This window comes from Mus caroli, unplaced genomic scaffold (genome assembly GCF_978045245.1).
Source record: "Mus caroli unplaced genomic scaffold, Mus_caroli_1 scaffold_7, whole genome shotgun sequence".
Classification (NCBI taxonomy): domain Eukaryota; kingdom Metazoa; phylum Chordata; class Mammalia; order Rodentia; family Muridae; genus Mus; species Mus caroli.
In genome coordinates this window covers 9,742,501-9,763,992 of record NW_028227262.1, presented here as the reverse complement: position 1 = coordinate 9,763,992, position 21,492 = coordinate 9,742,501, and the positions used below count along the sequence as shown (strand labels likewise).

Here is a 21,492-nt window from a genome sequence, read left to right as displayed (position 1 = left end):
CAAAAAAAAAAAAAAAAAAATCCAGTGGAAATAAGTTGCAGTGACTTTCTGCATTAACCCTCCAAACCATGTCACCTCCTCATGGCCGTTGCTATGTTTTTATTTATAGGGACAGAGCCCCTTTCATTTTTACTTCAGAGATGGAGTACTTTATTACTGAGGGTGGGAAAAACACACAGCATTTTCAAGACTTCGTAGAGCTTTGCTGCAGAGCTTACAACGTCGTCAGGAAACACAGCCAGTTGATCCTGAGCCTTCTAGAGATGGTAAGTCCCTTGGAGAAGTAGAGAGCTTCCCTGGTGTCTCGTCCAGCTGTCTACTTCTAATGGTTTGGAGTTTCCCCACCTCCATTTTAAAACAGTTTTTAAAGCAGAAAGGAGTGAGCAAGCAAACATGTTTCTTGGCAACTTACAGCTAGTTCATAGTTTTCATCTTGGAAGTCACCAAACACAGAGTTACTAGTGTGCATTCAGAGGGGATTCCTATGCAGAGTGGAGTAGGGCTCAAAAAAAAGTCATTTTTAAACTAACTTCTTTGGCTGTATTGTCCCTATTTGACTTACATATGATGTAAACTTCATAACATAGATGAGGCAGATCCATCCTGGCTCTTCTGTCTCAATATCCGCCTTTGAACACTTGAGCACTATTCATTCATATTAAGAAATTCGGGGTCAAGAATACAAACTCTGGAGTTGGAGAGATGGCTCAGTGGTTTAAAAGCATAAACTTCTCTTGCACAGCACCCGAGTTCAGTTCCCAGCCCTCACACCTGCCAACTCACAATTCCAACAACTGCCTGTAACTTCAGCTCCAGGGATATGATGCACTTGTCTGTACTCCACAGGGACCTGCATGCAAATAGGCACAAAACCACATACACACACATGCACATTTACCTCACAACGAAATAAACCTAAAAATGTCACTGTTAGTGAGCAGACTGTAGATTGGTGCGTTTAGTGTAATGCATTGGTTCTGCTGAGCTTTGGGTCGGGAAGGATTCATTGTTTTCTCCCAATGTCCATAGCAAAGAGACAAGAAATGGTCACGTGGTAAAAGGAAAGAAGTGGCCAATAGAAATGTCTTTTGGAGAATGATATAATGATTTCTTTAAGTGCATACATCCATTATAACAATTATATCCATCTACAGGAGAGTAGCATACCACTAGTTTATCTATCTGTGTTTTTTGGAGTCAAAAATGGCTGGCTTAGAAACTTCAATTCTGCTAGTAGATGTTGAGGAGACAAATTTGGTGGTTGGGTCTCCCTGATTTTGAATCCCAACTTAGCATTTAAAGGTTAAATGTATACTTAACCTATGTACTGTTTCCATTTAAAATGAGGATAATAACTTTTACCTTATGGAATTGATGGATAAATTGCCCGATAATAAATGCATCATATGGACCAGGCATTATGCTAAGGTATTAATAGATTAACTTTCATAACTCTAGCTGATAATTAGCATAAAGGATTTATGATAGTATCTGCCATATAGTAGAGTTCAGTTAATTAATGTGATAATATAAGATCATTGTTAATTTAGTTTAAATACTGTCAGGTTAGGAATATATTTCAGTTGATAAAGTACTGGCCCAGCACTGCAGACAATTGGCTGTGGTGCTACACACTTGTAATTCCAAAATGCAGAACCTGGGAGAAAGAGGCAGGAGGGTCAGAAGTACAAGGTCATCTTTGGTTACAAAGCAAGTTTAAAGCCAGCCTGGACTACATGAAATCTTGACTCAAAAATCAATCAACCAACCAACCAATCAAAGCAATCAATTAAAAATGAACTGACCAATACAAGATCATACACTCACATGTAAAATTCAAATTAGTATTGATTAAAGCTAAAGGGTCAATTTCTCAATTTTACTAATTACTTCATAATTCAGGGGGATTTTTTGGTGTTCTTTTGGTTTGGTTTGGTTTGGTTCAGTTTTTTTTTTTTATTCTGTGATAGGAATTGAGCCTACATCTCTCCTACTGAGTAACATACCCAGGCATCAGGATCTCCAACTGTAGCCAGCAATTTTTCTTTATAGATCTGTGTTCTAGCTCCCAATTCTCTTTTCCTCTATTGCTTTTATGGGATGGCTTACAGCTTATAACAAGCTAATTCTACGACACAGAGAAAACTAACTCTACAAGCACTAAATCAAGGAAAATGACTTTATTTATATAATGAATTTCTAGGCATTATCAATTCTCATGTACTGTCAAACTCTGGCATGATCTAGTTGGACTCTCCCAAGATCTTACTCATGAGTCCATGAGCTCTCAAGAGCCTACTATGTGCTAGGAACTATAAATAAGAGGATAAAATATGAAACCCAGAGACTTAAATTTTTAAGTTGAAGAGTGATGATAAAATTTGTGCATGTAAGTAACTGAGGATCGCAGCATTTGTAAGTGAAAATCATACCGTACTGGAGTGCACATCCTGGGGTGTCTGGTTCTCGGTTTCTGGCCCGTTTCCCTGTTTTACTCCAGTATGTACATACTCCAGTATGTAAGAGTCCTGTGTGACTCTTCAGATAAAGCCTTCAGTGTTTATTTCAGGACCACACACTGTCTAACTAAAACCTCTTTTAAATTAAAACCAAATTTAAATTTGTAAAAAAAAAAATTCTGCTTTCTACATACACACTTAATATGACTTTTTCTCCATTCTGACTCTTGTGTTGATGTCTTTAAGCACAGTTCAATGCACTACACCATGACCCAGTTACAAGTTGAGAAATGCCTGGCATGGGTCATCAAGGCTGGCTTCTGCAAATGATCAATACCCAGGATCATGAGGCACAGGCATGCAGTCGGTTCAATGTGGAGTTAATGACCCGTCCCCAGCAGAAAGCATCTTGTTGCCAGATATCTGCTGTGCTTTTGTTTCCACATGGGAAAAGCAAGCAAGGAGTAATCTATGTAATTCTCATCTTGCTTAAAAGCAACATCTGTGGGAGACCCAAGTGTGCTGCTGGCTGAGTTCACCAATATAAAAGCCTGTGCCTCCTCAGCTCTTCTCCCATTAAAAAAATCAATATGAACTATTATGGAAGACTCTCAAAGAACACAGGGACCATTCACCAGCTTCAAATGTTTATCACCCCCATTATTATATCAGAGATTTCCCAGCAGAAATCTTTCTCGATTCCCTATATGGTAAGGAAAGAGCACTGCTTCCCTAAGCAAAGCTATTAAAAGAGAGCTGGACTTAGTAGCAGGAGAATAGAAACAAAACAAAACTCCTATCCTTAAAAACACATGACTCATCCATCCAGTGTTGGCTCATATCTGTACCAGCTGCCTTTTCTCTTCCTGCTGCCCCAGTTACACATATCACCCATGCACTCTGTACAAAAACACTGAAACACAGTTGCATTGGATCAGATACAGCTAAGTGGAAGATAATAGATAGATAGATAGATAGATAGATAGATAGATAGATAGATAGATAGATAGATGGCTTTGTATTTTATTGTATTATAAAGACTCAAAGACTCCTTTCAAAGGAACAGGACAGGGAACTTGAGACTTGTTACATATATTCAGTCATATGATGGAAAGAGAGTTGGATTCATCTGTTTTGTCATAGTATGCATGTGTCAGCAGATAGATAGATAGATAGATAGATAGATAGATAGATAGATAGATAGATAGATAGATAGATAGATGATAAATATATATATACATTGGCAGAGGAGAAAGTAAGTATACTATGTGACCCAATAAAAATATTTGGCAGAATCCTGAGCAAGCTATTGTGAATTCAGAGAGACTAGAATGTAATTCAGACTCCACAGAACTCTGTTCTTAGCAAATAAATGTTCATGCAGTGGTTAAAACAAGAATCTTTCTCAGTCGGTCCAGAGTCGTCTCTGAAACATCCAGTGCTAGACGAGAAAAAAGCTAATCTAGATTCTACTTGCCATAGGAAATGTGTAGCTCTAGATCTGAGTTTTGTTGTTTAGTAGTATTAAATTTGCCATCGTGAGGCTTTAAAACATAATAATACTTAGTGTTTCTCTAATCATTTATTCATTCACCTAAGCAGTCATTATCCACTACATGTTCATTAGATTCCACTTGCTAAAAAAGCACCATGCTAGTGCTTAAACAATTTCAATACAAAGTAAAGGTCCAGTTGTCTTCTCAAGGAACTTCAAATCTGACATGAACAAAACTGGAAGATAGGACTTTAAAAGTGGTCAAAGTAAGATAAAGACTTCCAATAGTCAAGAAAGGAAAAGAAAAGGTATTCTTAGCCAGGATATATATACATAGTTATATAGTTATATAATTATGTAGTTATATATAGTTTGAGAGAGAGATAGTTATATATAGTTTATATAGTATTATAGTTTTATAGTTGTTGAAGAATTAACTAGATCATGTTAATATATATTGTATATATTCATATATATACATATATATGTATATATGTATACATATATATATATATGACGATAAGAGTTTCCAAGTTTTACATTATGAAGGAGTGTAATGACCAGAGGACAGACGCCACTGAGTAGTGCATAGGGAGATGAAAAATGACCAAGTGTTTGTAGTGAAGAGAGTACTATCATTTTGCTCAGATATAGCCTTACTGGGCTTACAGTGGCAATAATAGTTGCAAAATCACTTGTTTCCCATAGGAATTACCTATGACTTCACCTGTCCTCCATCACAACATACACACTTCATCTTTATTAATGAGATTAACTTCTCACTTCACAAGTGTGTATTCTAGGCAGAACATTTACCCTATTAGTCCATAGGAGTATTGGTAATATCTCTTTCTCCTCCTCCCCTCCTCCTTCCCTTCCTCTACCCTTTCCCTCCTTTTCTTCTGCATCTTAGAAAAATAATAATTCAAAGAGTTTGCTCAAAAAAATGTGTACAAGTAGAAAGAATAATATCCCTCCACACTAGAGTACAAGAGAAACAGATATCTTCTTAAAGATGAGGAGAGGAAACTCACAAATCTATTCTTAATGATTTCTTTGCTTTAATAATATTTAATGAATATACTTGCCCTTATGCAGAGAAAGTTGAATTTGTATAGAGGGAACCATAGATTCAGAGAAGTGGTTTTCATGCAATGTCCTTGCATCTCTGACTGAGCCATATCTACACATCTTCTGCAGTATTCACAGCCTTATCATCTTCAAATTAATACTATATGTAATCATATGATGAAACAGATTTTGATTCTTCCACAACATGTCAGGTAATTTTGTGCTCCTTTAGGTGTGAGAAAATAAAAGGTTTAAAAGAGTCCAGGAACTTCTCAAAATCACTCAGATTTTAAATGGTAGGTCCAAAAATTCTGACAAGGCAATTGCCATGTGATCATGTTCTCTTCGCTGTTTTATGATGAGAATGCAATGGAGTCATGACTGTGCAAACACTCTACCAATTGTAATTATTCTTTATGTTATTTTGGTTGTTTATACCCACACTAACTACGAGGGGTTTAAAAGCACAAAATTATGTCTGTTCATGCAGACAAAATGAAAGGCATGGCAAAACAAACTAAAATATCTGCATTGTCTATCACCACAGTGAGCCAAGTAAGATCCATTTTGTCTGCATTTATTCTTTCTTTTTTGGTTTTGGGTTTTGTTGCTACATAGATGCTGCATGCAGGACTGCCTGAGCTAAGGGGAATCGAAGACCTGAAGTATGTGCATAACAATCTCCGCCCACAAGACACAGACCTGGAAGCCACAAGTCATTTCACCAAGTAAGGAGCTGCAAATGTGTGCGTGTGTTTGTGTGTGTTGACATATGGACCACATTTGCGGTGGCTTCAGGTCGACTAGTCATTGGTATTAAGGTGGCAGAGCTAGAACCATCTATGCCCCCCATTTTCAATGAACAGAAACAGGGAAGTGTGCACATCTACAGGCGGAAGGCCTTAGCAGACACAGTTGTTTGCTAACCAGCTTCCTCCTCTAGCAGATTGCTCAATAAGAGGTCATTGCAAAGAGCAAGGGCTGACATGAATAAATTGGTTATTCTACTTGAACTCTGTCCAGAAAAACAATTTTGGAAAAAGAGATTTATGAAAAGGAACAGGTTGGTACTTTCATCTGCAAGACAATACAAATATTGGGGTATTTAGTCAAAGGCCTGGGACTGTCATCTATTTTAATCTATTTTTTTTATTAAGCAAGTCTGGAAAACACTAGCGTGGTTCAAGGTAAGAGTCTCACCAGAATGCAGTGGATATCAGTTAGACTCCAGGGCTCTGGGCGAAGAATGGTGCTTTTATAATGGAAGACCCCACAGAGCTTTTCTTTTTGAATGGAGAGAATAACTCAGCCAACTTCAAGCACTCAGTTAACATCATCCACAGTTATCCCCGTAATCAGTTCAAGGAAAGCAAATATGGGTCTCCTTTTTTCTCTGTGAGTTTCAGAGCAACTCTTGTCTAAACCTTATAATCACTAATATTTTCAACAGAGAGTGCACTCTTTTCACTAGTATGTATGCTCTCAAAAGGAACATTAGCTAAAATGAAACCCCTCCTGGGTTTGACTTTCCTTCGCCATTCCACAATGGACAATAAAGAATGTCTCCTCATTGTGTGAGTGCAGGGAGTCTTCACCTGGGCAGAACTTCAATCATATCAGAAATCATTTTCTTACGAACTTCAGTAGACAGGCAGCTTGCCTGGCCTGCAGTGGAATTTAAGGAATCAAAGAATGGTGGAACTGTGAACCCGGGAGGGTCCTTAGACTTTCTAATGGTGACAATAAACACGCAGAAGAGAAAATAAAGACGGGCTGAGGATGAAGAGTCTTCCTCCCCTTCCCCCCCCCCACCCCCCCCCCCCCCTGTGAAGCAAGGAAAAGAGCTCCAGTCCTGCCTAATCCCATCTTTCTGTTCCCTTGAACCCCTGCTAAGACCCAGAGCACAGAAACCTTTGGAAGGCGGGGAAGGAGGACTGTCTTAGTCAGGGTTTCTATTCCTGCACAAACATCATGACCAAGAAACAAGTTGGGGAGGAAAGGGTTTATTCGGCTTACACTTCCACACTGCTGTTCATCACCAAGGAAGTCAGGACTGGAACTCAAGCAGGTCAGGAAGCAGGAGCTGATGCAGAGGCCATGGAGGGATGTTCTTTACTGGCTTGCTTCCCCTGGCTTGCTCAGCCTGCTCTCTTATAGAACCAAGACTACCAGCACCACCCACAAGGGGCCTTTCCCCCTTGATCACTAATTGAGAAAATGCCTTACAGTTGGATCTATGGAGGCATTTCCCCAACTGAAGCTCCTTTCTCTGTGATAACTCCAGCTGTGTCAAGTTGACACAAAACTAGTCAATACAGGGACAGAACTCTGCTAAGATGGGGGGGAACCAGAACCCTTCTAAGACCTGGGAGAGGGGTGGGGCAAACCCTGCTAAGAGTAAGTGGGGTACGGGGAGGGGGGTTCTGCTACATAGCTTAGTTTAGTTTCGTGTGTTTTAATCTACCATTAGAGATTCATTACAAAGGACTGATAGGGTTGTTTGTTTGTTTTGTTTTGTTTTGTTTAATGTTTGCTTTTTCACAATTTAAAAATATCCTCAACTCAGGAGGGTAAGGCAGGAGGAATACCATAAATTCAAAGTGAGCTTGGTTTTCATAGTTCTAGGTGAGCATGGTCTACAGTGAAAGTTCTGTCTCAAGAAAAGCAAAAACAAAAACTAAAATCCCCTTTTAATAAATTATTTTGTATTTTCTAAAAACAAAATCACAAATATCAATCATTGATTAAGGCCAGTCATTCACTTCAGGGCATAAACAGTACAGCTCCTGGGTTTCAGGGTTCGGGAGATCTCGAGTTGTCTCGGCTCATGGGTATAGGCACTCGGGAAGGCTCACAGCCTAACCTTGGGAAGAGTAGGACCCACAGTACAAACCCTGCAGGTCCTGGAAGCTCAAAAAAACTCCATGGATCATATAACAGAAGTTTATTCCTCTAACCTAGCTGTGTCCTATTAATTTCATGCAGAATGAGTGGACCTGGATAGCACCCAAATAGCACCCTGAACCTGGGTATCCCTTCAGGGGTGGATTTTAGTGGAACGGACATCCTAGTGTGATGGATGGTTGGCCTGACATGGAAGCACAGCATGGTAGAGACTGGGGAATAGCTTGGGGAGGGGCAGAGGAAGTAAAGGAGGGAAGTGTGCGGCTAGGCTGCCGAGCCCATGTTTGAGATGATACACTGACATTGTCTGGGTAATTATGGAACAGCTGTTGAGTGGTCCTTCTTATCACACAGGTATTTAGGGACTGGAGTAAAGAAAGCTCTGTGAGGCCCTGGCCAGAGGAAAACTGTAGACAGACTACACGAGCCATAGCCCTGTCTTGTCCATCTCCTGGTCTGTCAAGGACATGACCTTGAGTGTTAATGATCTTCTCAATGCTGCAGCAGGGCCTCTGTCCATTTCAAAGGGACATACCCGCGTATAGGCAGTAGATCCAAGCCAGCAGCCTCGTGGCAGTGGGCTTGTTCTCCAGACCCGATGCTCTGTCTCTGCCAGGGCAAGTGCACATGACAGATGCTCTTCCTTGCTAGTTGAATTTTCTTCTACAACTTTGTAAGAAGCAGGTTTTGACTTGCTCTCCACGGCAGGATCAGGCAGCATCTAGTTACACAAGATAGAAAGCACCATCCCGTGCTTACTACCACCACCTACCTTACCATTCCCTCTCCTCCCCCACGCTTCTGAACGTCTCTGTCAAAACTCATTCAACCCCTTCTATTACTCCTGATTCCAAGTTTTCCAGGATAGATCATTTTCATGATATAAAATAGAGTTGTCCCTATATTTGTCAACTTTACTCATATATAAAACATAAATTTTTGGAGGGGGCATGTGATCTGACTTTCAATCTTACTTAACCTCAAGACTCTAGGCAACTAATATATCACCCTTCAAACCTTGTTTTTCGGCACTCACTAATCTTTCCTCCCAGGATTCTACAGGATAAGCTACTTTTTACATTCTACCTATTGCTCAATTATATATCGTATTGCATCACTCCATCTTAACTAATACTTTGCTTGCTTACATCAACCCCCCTCAAGTAAATCAGGAGAGGAGGCAGACCGCAACTTTCCAATTTCTAAGGATGTCATAACGTAAAACATGCTCTATTTGAGGTAAAGTGCAACTGTAATACCCAGCTACACTAACTATGACACAGAAGACATTTAAGAACTAACACCTGAGGTAGTGCTTCTTATCTGCCAGGCCCTGTTGGAAATGCTTTTCTTAACCTCATTATCATAAAATCCCTGTGAAGTGGTAAAACTTCTAACTTCATATTTAAATTAGTAAAGCAAAATCCAAGAGAAATGAGGCAAACTTCAAGAGACATAGCCAGCAGGAGGCACAGCCAGGGGATGGGTAGAGATGAGGTCCTGGAATATAGAAGACCAAATTCCTGGTTGTCTGGAGGGTCAAGATCAACTCTTCTACAGCATGTTCTTGGGCACCTGTAACTCCATAAACCAAGTCATGGTTTAATCAAGATGCCCTGCAGCTGTGCATACACACAGATCCTCGCATCTGACATCCTTGAAACTCAGCAGAAGATAGATACCCCTCTCCAAAAGTAGCACCTGGATCTCCTACTGAGCACTCCTTGGAGATGTCTGCGCTGAGTCTGCTGTCATTGCTGCCTTAGAGGTTCCTGCAGGAGTCCTCAGAAGTGGCTTCCCAGTGGTCATTACCATCTTGTCTCATTTTTGGCCCATTCCCACGTGAAGTGATGTCCCTGTTTACTTCTCAGGAAATCTCCAAGATTCTTTCTTAACCCTCAAGAGTCACACTGGCTTTCTAATCATTGTAAGGTTTTATTTCCACACCTTTATATTTTTAGATCTGATTTGTCTACTCATGTCTTCTGCGGGTCTTTTGGTCAGGATCAATATCTCAAGGACATTTCCTGCCCCGCATTCCATCGGACACACAAGAAAGAAATGGATAGAGAAGACCAAGACAGTGTGGTCATTTCTGCGTGTGATTCCTCACAATACCAAACTATTTCTTATAATCTATGATCTATTATTTGTATATATTGAATTTTTGAAATATAGATTACTTCTTTAAACCCTTAAGCAACGAATAGAATAGGTTTTTGAAAAATCTAGGTCAATTATAAGTGATAATGGAACTTAAGCAGAGCATTTAGGATTTAAATTAAAAAGATTATAAATTATGTATACTTTTTTTACAACTATCTTTGAGTACCTAAAAGATTCTTCTTGGTCCAGAATTTCCCAAAGATAGCAAGACCCAAAGATATTCAAGTCCCTTTTACAACAACATGGAATACGTACAGCATATATATATATATATATATATATATATATATATATATATATATATATACAGCATGTATATTACCTACAGCATCCTCCTAATTTCCTCAGTCTCTAGATTTATTTAAATTAACACAATGGAAATAATATATAATCTCCTGTATTACTCAGAAACTTTTGGTAAGAGGGGGTATGTATGGCTATGTTCCGTACAGACTAAGTTATTTTCACAAAATTTTTAGATCATGGTAAGTTGGACTTGTAGCTATGGAGGTCATACATAGAGATATTTGAGTGTATGTTTTTGTAGACGCTGTATTTCCTCTTTAAATGTGTTCTCTAACGTCACAGAGAGTGTAGAACTTAAAAAGGAAATGCTTATTCATTGAAAAAGAAGCAAGTTCTGTGTGAACCTATCATAGATGTCTGGTGCCTCCGTGAAGGTCATTAAATCTAGCACACACACATGCACGCACACACACAGTCTTATTCATTATATATTGTGTGTGAGACACATACATATAGTATCTATGTTTACATTATTTTATTCTCTTCCTTTGTTCTGGAATTATCGATGCATTGTGCTGCTGCTGATTCTGAAGTAATTACTAAGTTACAGATAAAAATATCACAAGAGGATCCACCTACACCCTGTCACCGAGATCACAGCAGGGGCTTGTGAGTGAGGGCTGAGCCATGGGAGAAGTGCTGCTGTGGTCACCCTGAGTTCCCACATGCTTCCTACATTGTTCGCATCAGGAGGCTCCCCACTCAACCCTGCCTGAGGCTTGAAAGACAGAACTGGCTCCTTCTATCCTTCTGTCCTGCTACTGAGCAACACAGATAGCTTCCCTATCCCTCCCTGGGTGTGTGGGCTCTGATTACAAGTAGCAGAGGATGTTGCCTGCTGAGAGGCACTGAATATTAATGTGTAATTAATGATATAGAGGGGGAAAGGAAGAATAAAAGTGGCTTGCTAGCCAGGAGGGTTTTTTCACATCACTGCCAAGGCGCTTTCTTCCCTAACTCCCTTCTACAACTTCTTGAGGCTGATTATAGATGAGTGAAAGAAATTATGAAAGTATCATGACTCAGGCTCCTGCAAATTGATGCTTTCATGGAATATCCCTGTGAGACCCACTGATAGGAAGCAAATGAAACCATCCATGAAAATCCTGTCCACATGGTTTATTTCAGAAGTTTCAATCACTCTCAGCCCTCTGGTTAACGGTCCTTAGAAACAGAAAACCTTCTCCAGATAGATCGGAATGATCTGGATAGAAATGACCATCCACTTCCCACTGTCCACCTCAGACCTTCCACCTCTGACTGTCCACCTCCTCTCCCACATCTAGACCGTGCTTTTCACACCATCCACTTCCCTTTCCAGAAGTTAGAGGAGAAGCTGTCCATAGAAACCCAGACATCCTTTTGGCCTGCTATAGATTCAATGATTTAGACACTATACAGTCTACCATTTCTCAGTGAAAAGCTAACTTGAATCAATGCAAAACTGGTCTCAACTGGAAACAAACCTGCGTTGTTTATCTTGTCCCACTCTCAATGTCCTGGTGTTCTCTAGTGTAAGTCCTAGAGGCATTTGATTCCCTTACCTACTTTGTCATTACTGGGTGGGCTCCTTCATATGAGTTTCTGTGAAGCTTGTTGCCTGTCCTAAGTAATGGGCATCTTTGCCAAAGAACAGCCCAGAGGCCTTTTTCTTAACTTTGTCCTTTGGAGAACAGCCTCAGGAAGGACCACTGTGTAGAAGAAATGTGGTGATGCTGTAATGATGGTGTTGAAGAAAATGCAAATGCTGGCCACCTCTAACAAGGATGTACTTGAACTTACACATTAAACACAGCAGCCACAGTCCCCTGAGCTGTGACTGAAGACACAATGCAGGGAACCCTGTGTCCTCTCTGTGATGGTTTGTATATGCTCAGTCCAGGGAGTAGCACTATTAGAAGGTATGGTCCTGCTGGAGTAGGTGTGTCACTGTGGGTATGGGCTTTAAGACCCTCACCCTAGCTATCTAGAAGCCAGTATTCTGCCAGCAGCCTTCAGATGAAGATGTAGAACTCTCAGCTCCTCCTGTACCATGCCCGCCTGGATGTTGCCATGTTACCACCTTGATGATAATGGACTGAACCTCTGAACCTGTAAGCCAGCCCAACTAAATGTTGTCCTTATAAGACTTGTCTTGGTCATGGTGTCTGTTCACAGCAGTAAACCCTAAGACACCCTCTTTCTCGCTGTAAATCGTATGGCCAAATAGCAAGACAAGACTCCATGGCCAAATACATCCAAACACAGTCCCATGCCTTTGTAATGCTTTTCTCTCCAGAACTGACCAGAAGAGCATGGTATGATACAGATCCCTGGGTTGCTTTATCACTACATTGAATTTTTATTTGAAGTCTTATAAATTCCCATCTTGTGAACTGTTTTACTCCACAAATAAGTGGCAGCATCTTCATTTTCTTAGCTTAACTGCTGACACCTACAGAGTTGGGCACTCGCAAGGAACAAACAGAACTTGGAGAGAATAATAACCAAGTCATATAACTTTTCTTAAACCCAGAAAACAAATTCAAAGAGTAGCCTCAGAATTTCTTCTCTCATTGTGAAAGGCCTTCATATTTTTTCCATCTAATTATAACTCAAGGCACACCAATTTTCTGAGCCGTTGTTTATTTTTCTGGTTTGTTTTTTTTACCTGCCAATAGAACAGCTTTTATTATGTGTGTTCTGCCTACTGAGTGCCAGCCACACTCAATATGATGTGCGAGAGCTTAGTTCCTGCTCTAGATTTCTGCAATAGGAATAACTCTGACAATCTCCTTAATTTGCCTGAGTATCAAGTCAGGATAAACTTAGCTTTTCCTGCAGGAGACCAAGGTGACTAATGGTTACTGAAGAGAAAAAAATCAGTCGTCTTCAGGAGTAAGTCCTGGTGGATTATACAATTCCAAGCAGTCAGCCCTGAACACCTACCTAGAAGCAACACTGATACTGATAAACTCAGTACAATGTGTGTGTGTGTGTGTGTCTGTGTGTGTGTGTCTCTGTGTGCATGTGTGTCTGTGTCTGTGTGTCTGTGTCTGTGTGTCTGTGCATGTATGTATATGATGTAGATGTAGTTGAATGTATGTCATAAGAATAAGTAAAGAATAAAAGGCCATGAACTTGGAAAGGAATGGGGCTTTGGGGGAAAGAATTAGAATGAGGTGAGTGACAAACATAGAGCTAACTCATATATGAAAATCTCAAAGAAATAAAATTAAAATATTTTTAAATTAAGTTCTAAATGACAGAAGGGAAGTAAGAAGTAAGAGCAGAAGAAAGAGGAAGGAGAGAGAGAGAGAGACAGAGAGAGAGACAGAGAGAGAGACAGAGAGAGAGACAGAGAGAGAGACAGAGAGACAGAGCAAGACAGAGAGAGACAGAGAGAGACAGAGAGAGACAGAGACAGAGAGACAGAGAGGAGGAGGAGGAGCCAGCTACAGCAGCTGCTGCCCTAGCTACTCTAATCCTTGCATGACAGCATTCTTACAGGACCTGAGTTTACCAAGATTCAGATTCCACCAGACTAACAATTTGCACAGTCAATTCCCCTTGTTCCTTCCTGTATGTATGTGTCTGCCTTTTGGACTCACAGGCAATCATTTCCTTACTTATATGGTAGTATGGGGGTGCGCACTAACATACCACTCCCAACGATTTGTATTACCCCCTCTTTGTTTGATCCCTGAAAAACGCCATGCTTTAATCACCAAATGTCCTCCACAGATGCAAGACCTTGGGCTCCTAAAGCCATTAGGATGATGCTAAGCTTGTGAGCACAGGCAGCGAGCTCAGCAGTGAACAGAGCTGACTTTTATCTAGCAGATGCTTCTTGCAGGGGACAACTGTGTCGGATGATATGGAAAAGAATCCTGTGTGTGGCTCCCACTGTCCTGACTATGTCAGACAAATCTAAATGCCCTTTAGCCTCAGTGTCTCTAGATTAGCGTACAAAGCGTTGTATGAGAAGTATCCACATACTCAAGGCCGTGCTTTCTCGGCTGTGCAGGCAACCTGTCAAGCCCGTGGGAACTAACGTGGCATGCCCTACTTAATTCGGAGGCTAAAACACAAAACATAACATTTTGGTTTCATTTATACACAAATACATTGCATACCGGCGAAGTCCATGATCAGGAGTTCTCCTTGCAACATCTTAATGTTGAAGTTTCAAAACTCAACATGTTCCAAGCATGTTCCAAGCAAACAGAGAGTTGAAGCGGGAGGATGAATTAGGTTGAGGCCAGCCTGAGCCATGGCAAGACACCTTGTCAATAAAATGCACAGAAAGGTGTCTTTTATTGTGCACGTGGAATGCATTCGAAAAGATTATTTGTTAAATTCACGTTTTAATTTCTGTGTCTCTCTGTGTGTGTTTGCCTGAGTGTATGTGTATGTACCATGTGTGTACAGATGCCAAAAGACTGTGTCAGATCCCCTAAACTATAGCTGCAAGCTGTTGGGAATAATCTGGTTTGTTTTCTGGAAACAAGCCCAGGTCCTCTGCTAAATTAGCCCTCTCACTTAACTGCTGTTCCTATCGAATACATTTTTAAATAGCACACTTTGTTTAAAATATGTGCTTGAATATTTTGACACATATATGTGTAATAAAATGGGAATTGTGCGATGGCACACTTTATAAACAACAGCATAAAAATGGTGCCAGCCCAATATTTCCATTGCAGATTGAATGCTGAATTATTGCTTTTGATGACAATGCCGCACCCCTTGGTCATCCCCCTGAGCTGCTGAAACCTGGACAGTCAAAACCCCAACATAAAAACAAAAGCATCCCACTGTGCTCATTACATGGGCCAGAATCCCTGCATAGAAATGGAGTCTCCAATTTAAATGAAGGGCAAATGTGTTCTTGGTGGGTTTGAGTCATGTGTAACTCTCCTGTATATAAATAATAAAATTGCAATGTCAATAGAAACATGAAGTCTTATAAAGTCTTCATAGACAATTTTTGGAAAATATTTCCCTGAGAGTATTAAGTAAACTGGCCCAGAAAACATATATTCTGTCGGGCCACTGAAGCATAAAAACAATTTAAACTGTGAAAATAAATATGTTCATGTAGAAATTCGTGTAGGGTTGCTTAAGGCGTTTACCCATCACTTCGGTCCACACCCTGAAGGTGAAACGCCCCAGTTGTCAGTCTGGCTTATATGAAGTGAAAGGTCTCCCTCATACAAGTAAATATGAATTCAGAATTATGTTATTTGCACTGGGAGGTGGTAACTCAATTAGTAAAGTACTTTCATCTAAGCATGAGGCCCTGAGTTCCTAGCCACATCACCTATGTCAAATCTGGGTGTGATGGGTGTGCATTTGAAGTCCCAGCACACGGAGGTGGAGCTGAAAGATCGTATGGGCCTGCTGGCAAGCTAGGCTAGCCAAGGCAGAGAGCAATTGCAGAAGATATCTAGTGCTGGTCTCTGACCCTCATAGACACAGATATGCATACACACATGCATGTAAACCATATGTGTAATACATGGTAGTACATATACACATAGTGTGTACACACACACACACACACACACATACACACATATACATATATATGTCATGCACACGTAAAATATAATATTTTATTATGAGAGAAATTTCTATTGTTCCTGAAGCTACTGTGATGATCAGAGCTAGAGAATCAGACCTATGCTCACACATATTCCAAGGGCACCTTCAAAAGGTGGTTGTTTCTGAGGAGAAGCAATTAAACCATTCATATGTAATGTTAGATGAAATTACACATTTGCTGTGAACTAGAAAACAGAGCATGTATATTTTAAGTTCAAACTTATTGGATATAAATTTGAATATAAATACTTATAATTCAAGTATTCTAGAGGCTGAGGAAAGAGGACCTCAAGTTTGAGGCTAGTTCAGGTTGCCCCCAAATGAACACAACAATCAATCAAACAACAATCAAAAAAAAAAAAAAAAAACAGGATCTAAAGCTGAAGACACTTTGTGGTTTTTGATCCCTTCAGGTAGCAGAGAACACCTGTTAAATGTATTTTTCTGCCTACAGGCTATTTCTGAGTAGAAATCAAAGGCTGAACATCGTTCAGGCTTTACCACACCAGGGAATTCCACACTAAACCCAGTGGATTACTTTCCTTGGTAAGACAAACTTGAAAGTGTTTTTTTACCGTTATAGAAAATTCATAAACAAAGCAAGGACTTCAGAATCAGGGAACTAGAAACGGGACTCTGCAGTTACAGCTTCCTAGATTACATTATTTATTTATTTATTTATTTATTTATTTATTTATTTATTTATTTATTGGTAGCATCGAATAGTCATTGGATTTCGGTTTATCCACAGAGGAAATAATTTTACTGCTGTTCTAGAGGATGAGAGGCTCATCACGAGGCATTCAGCGAAGTACTTGCCAAAAGATGTAGACTTCCTGAGGGCAAAGCTCTGATTGGCTCCAGCACCCCAGCAGCCGTGTGCTCCTGTGCACAGAGCAGGGCCTAGCAGGGGACTTAGACATTCTCCATCAAGAGTGCCTCCGAGCTGAGATCCTTCTGGCTGTAGCTTTAGATCTTTAGTGTTAGAATACTCTGCGTAAAGTTTTAGAGACACAGTTCAGTAGTAGCATGCGTTCCTCACGTGCATGAGGCCCCACCATTACCCAAGCCAAAAAGGTATCTGCATACTCTTTAAACAACGTTAAGCCCTAGAGCTGTCGGCTGAGCGTATAGTCGCTATCCGGGTATAACAGACCTCGTAGGCTGGAATCCTACTTCTGTCCAGTCAAACTCCATGATGTCTGATACTTAATGGTGACGTGTGTGGTTATGAGTGACAGTCTGCCTCAAAACCACAGGGCAAGGGACTGATATCTGAATGGTTAAGAGCCATTGCTGCCCTTCCAGAGGACACCAAGGTCAGTTTCCAGGACTCACTACTTCAAAGTCCAGCTCCAGGTGATCTGGTGCCCTCTTCTGTACTCCAAGGGAACCTGCATACATGAGGCATACACATTAAAAAACAAATGCTCACAGGGCCCCTTTTTGGCTAAGATTTTTAACTCTTGAAGGAATGAGAGCAGAGAGCACATTTCTACAGGTGGGACTGTGCAAAGTGAGCACATGAGACCACGATATGGATGGTTCGTGGTCACTGTTTTATGAGGTCCGAGAGCACAGCATTACTCTTGAGAGCTTCCCTCCCCGGCACATCAAAGTGCTCAGTCAGCACTTGCTGATGGATGAACTGATAAAGCAATGGAAAATGCTTATGAGTAATAACCGGTAACGTAGTCATACTGTTACTATTATTTTCCTGTCTTTCGAGTTGGCACTCTGCACAACAGTCTATATTGGTGGATTTATAGGTTCCAAGAGCATCATCAAAAATCATGAACAACGTGGAAAAGAGTAATGGGGATAAAAGCTGCATTTATATGATTTTAGCAAATTTTAACATTGGCTTAGGTCTAATCATGAGAGGATTTGAAACTTATTCAGAAAGAACTAGAGGCTAGAAAAAGATCAATGGGTCTGAAGTTTTCTAAAGTTAGGGGAAATTATTAAACATGGTTGGAATACATTGTTACCATTGCGGTCCTGGTGGATCGGTTGTGAAGGGGGTACTGTATGATAATGTTGATGCATGCCAGCCCACAAATTTCATGCTTGAATATATCTATTCATCTAACAAAATATTAGCAAGCTCATAATGAAAGGAAATGGAGATAAATATCGTACTTCTGATAGCGATAATTTAGAAGCATTCAAGGCCAAGAGGGAGCCTCTTCAGCGATGATGGGGAAGCTCTGTGGTCGCGGTCTCCCAGCTGAATTGGGCAACAATTAAAACAATCCCAAGGGATTAACGAGAAAGTAATTCCAGGTAAGAGTTCAGACGAATAGTTACAAAATAAATATTCAAACTAGGCTACTAAGCAATTAAACTAAAGGCTGAGTTGTCACCTCAATCAAGAGGGGAAATTTAATAAAATCTAGAAGCAATTAGAAATTTGTATGGAGTAGAAAGGAATGTCATTCATACACAGTTTAAAAGCCTACAGTGCATGCACACACACAAAATAAACATAAAAAGCAAATCTTTAAAAGCAACGCCACCAGAATCTGGGAAACACAACAGGAGCAATGAACCTGCCGCCCGCCCCCGGTATTAATGGAACTATACAAGGTTAATACTGTCAATCATACGAGGAAGGAGAGAGCAGAGCCCCAGGCACTACCAAACTGCAGTGCTGCTCTTAAAGGGGATAAATAAAAGCCGTCAGAAAATAGAGTGTGAAAGTTTTATGTTGAGAGATAATCGAGTTATTAGAATGCCAACTTTCTTCAGTACTAAAGGATACGCTTTCAAGTGCACACACCAAAATCAAAACGATCAAAACAGAAGAAACCCTACAGGGTGAAAAGTAGCTCGTGTAAAGTACGTAAGCGTGGACTGCATTGCTACCGAGTATGGTTTTCTAAGACAAGTTGTAGAGGAATAAAAGTATGGAGAGATGAAATAAAAGTGAACCATGGGTGTTGAGCCACAGTTTTCAAAGTTCTTTATGAAGAAGAGGAAGGAAGGGGCGCGTGTGTCATGTGTAGCCTTTGCCATTATGTGACGTCATCTACAGAGTTCGTGTTGGACGACGGAAGCACAGGCATTGCTGAAATTAACCTCACCATCGTCTTAGTTGGTGACTTTGTGTTGGACTGCATGTGGGCTACAGGTTGCACATGCCAGGCTGGAGCTTTGACCTTTCCTCACTTTCTAGGTTTACTGGACACGTGTAGATATGTCAAATGATTGGGAGCTACAGTTGATCTGTTTTAAAATCATAGTCTCTAAAGATAGAAAACAAAATACATTTTATTGATTCCTTTTATTTACTTATTTTGTATGTGTCGAATCTCACTGTGCATGTGTGTCTCTGTCTCCCTCACTGTGTGTGTCTTTTTTCTCTGTGTCTCTTGCTCTTCCCTTTCTCCCCTTCCCTGCTTCTCCCTCCTCTTTTCCCCAGATATGTTATACATATCTTTTACAGATATGTGATACTATCTGCCCAGTCTCTCCCTCTCCCTCTCCGTCCCCCTCCCCCTCTCCCTCCCCCTCCTCCCTCTCCATCTCTCTGTCTCTCTCCATCCTTCTGTCTTTGTCTGTCTTCCTGTGTCTCTCTCTGTCTCTCTCTTTTTCTCTCTGTCTCTGTCTCTCTCTCAGTGTGTGTGTATACAAATTTCTGTGCTCACAGCCAGCACTTGTACAACAATCAGAGGACCACCAGCACACAGTACAGGAGTAGGTTTTTTTCTTTCCCAGGGGTCAAGCTTGGGTTGTCAGGCTCAACAGCAAGCAATGCTGAGCTCACAGGCCTCAAACAAAATTCTAAAACTTGTCAGGATATAGTGATGCAATTATAGCCTTCTATCTCAACAAGAGAATGTCTTCTACATTCCCTAACAATTTCCAGATGTGAACTTAACATTTAGGAATAAATATTTAGTAGCTAGGTCTTGTATGTGTACATTTTCGTCACACACACACACACACACACACACACACACACACGCACACATACATCTGGCAAACATAAGGCTCAATGATAAACAAAGCCATGGGGTTGAGGGAGGATTTCTTACTGTCTTTTCCTTTTCTTTTATCTAGGAAGATAAAGGAAAGTCTGGAGTGTTTCCCAGTTAAATTGAATAACCTGATCCATACACTTGCACAGATGCCAGCCTTAAGCCTTGCCAAACCTGCCCCTCAGACTCTTCTCCAGGAATCTTGCATCCTGAATAAGACCAGGACAATTCAGAGAGTCACAATTTTAGGGTTCAGCAAGACACACAGCAACGTAAGTCTAAATCTGTCTGTGCCACCAGCTCTGCTACACATACTTTTTGAAGCATGATGTTTTTAACTATGCAAATTGAAAAATCAGTTACAACTGAAGAAGTGCCATTAAGGAGATGGTTTAAGAAAAAAAAATCATAACAACCGGAGTGATTAGTGGAGAAACATGAGGGGGAACAGTTCCTACCCCATGGTAGAATATAAATCAAGACCTAATTAAAGTGTCTGCAAGAAAGAACAGAAGAAATTAGGCAATGTTGCCAGAACATAAAATTATGGTACCCCCGTACATCTTATTTATATTAATCAGGACATTACAAATCATTGTATCCTTCAGCTTCCATGATATTTTTTAAGAAAGTTCTGTCTTTGTTTAATTTACCTAAAAGTTAGTTTTAGGATCAAGGGCAAGTTTTATCTCCATCTTTTTTTTTCTATTTTTGCCTGTTTATCTTCAGCTGTACCTGATGGAGGTGACAAGCAGTGACAACAGGAGAAGCCTGACCAAGAAGTCCTTCGAGCAGTTTTACAGACTTCACAGCCAAATGCAGAAGCAGTTCTCCTCGTTGGCTCTCCCAGAGTAAGGCATTGCCCCCTCACCTTATTGGGCCTTCAGAGCTTGCCCTTGAGCAAAGTGGGAAATGATGGCTAAGAGGTTTCCTGGCTGGGAGCGATACACACTGTCTAATGCAGAGAGGCTCTCCCAGCAGCACCTGAGCAAGGCGCCCTTTGTACACAAAGCAGAACAAAGTTGCCAATTTTCTTTCCTGCTTCCAGCCATTGATTGTTTTAGATGGGAAAAAAAATCAGAGCCTCTTTCACTTTTCATTCCTTATTGGGGAAAATTGTTTTATTTCCTTCTTTTAGAATTTAATCCTCTCAGTTGTTTTCTATAAAAATGGAACTGGAATCGAAAGTCAGAGCTAAATCAATCAGCATGCCTGCTTTTTTGCCGATAACTGAAATTTTAAAGCCCATACGTAAACACACATATATACACAGGGAGAAGGAGGGGGGTTGAGGAAACAATAATGTCAGTTGATTTCTTCATATTTCACCTCTGCTGTTCTCAAGCCTGGGTCTTCTTAACCATTAATTACTAAACTTGCATTGTCTAAATGTTATTTATTTCATTTTAAAGGCATTACTGTGATCATTCGGTTACAATGGAAAAGATTAAACTTAACTATAGATACAATTAGAACAGCTACTGTTGAACTTATTTGGAATACTTGTTAGTTAAAATGAGGC

The 21,492-nt window shown here is 40.4% G+C and overlaps 1 protein-coding gene across 4 annotated transcripts in view; it reads left to right on the top strand.

Moving 5' to 3' along the window:
- Nucleotides 1-21,492, top strand: part of Pik3c2g (phosphatidylinositol-4-phosphate 3-kinase catalytic subunit type 2 gamma) — a 349,836-nt gene that overhangs the window by 253,037 nt on the left and 75,307 nt on the right. For all 4 annotated transcript variants that reach the window (XM_029478871.1, XM_021164809.2, XM_029478872.1 and 1 more), the window contains 4 exons: nucleotides 110-266; nucleotides 5,644-5,753; nucleotides 20,053-20,242; nucleotides 20,700-20,821. In XM_029478871.1, coding sequence (XP_029334731.1) covers nucleotides 110-266; nucleotides 5,644-5,753; nucleotides 20,053-20,242; nucleotides 20,700-20,821 — 579 coding nt within the window. The remainder of the gene's footprint in view (nucleotides 1-109; nucleotides 267-5,643; nucleotides 5,754-20,052; nucleotides 20,243-20,699; nucleotides 20,822-21,492) is intronic.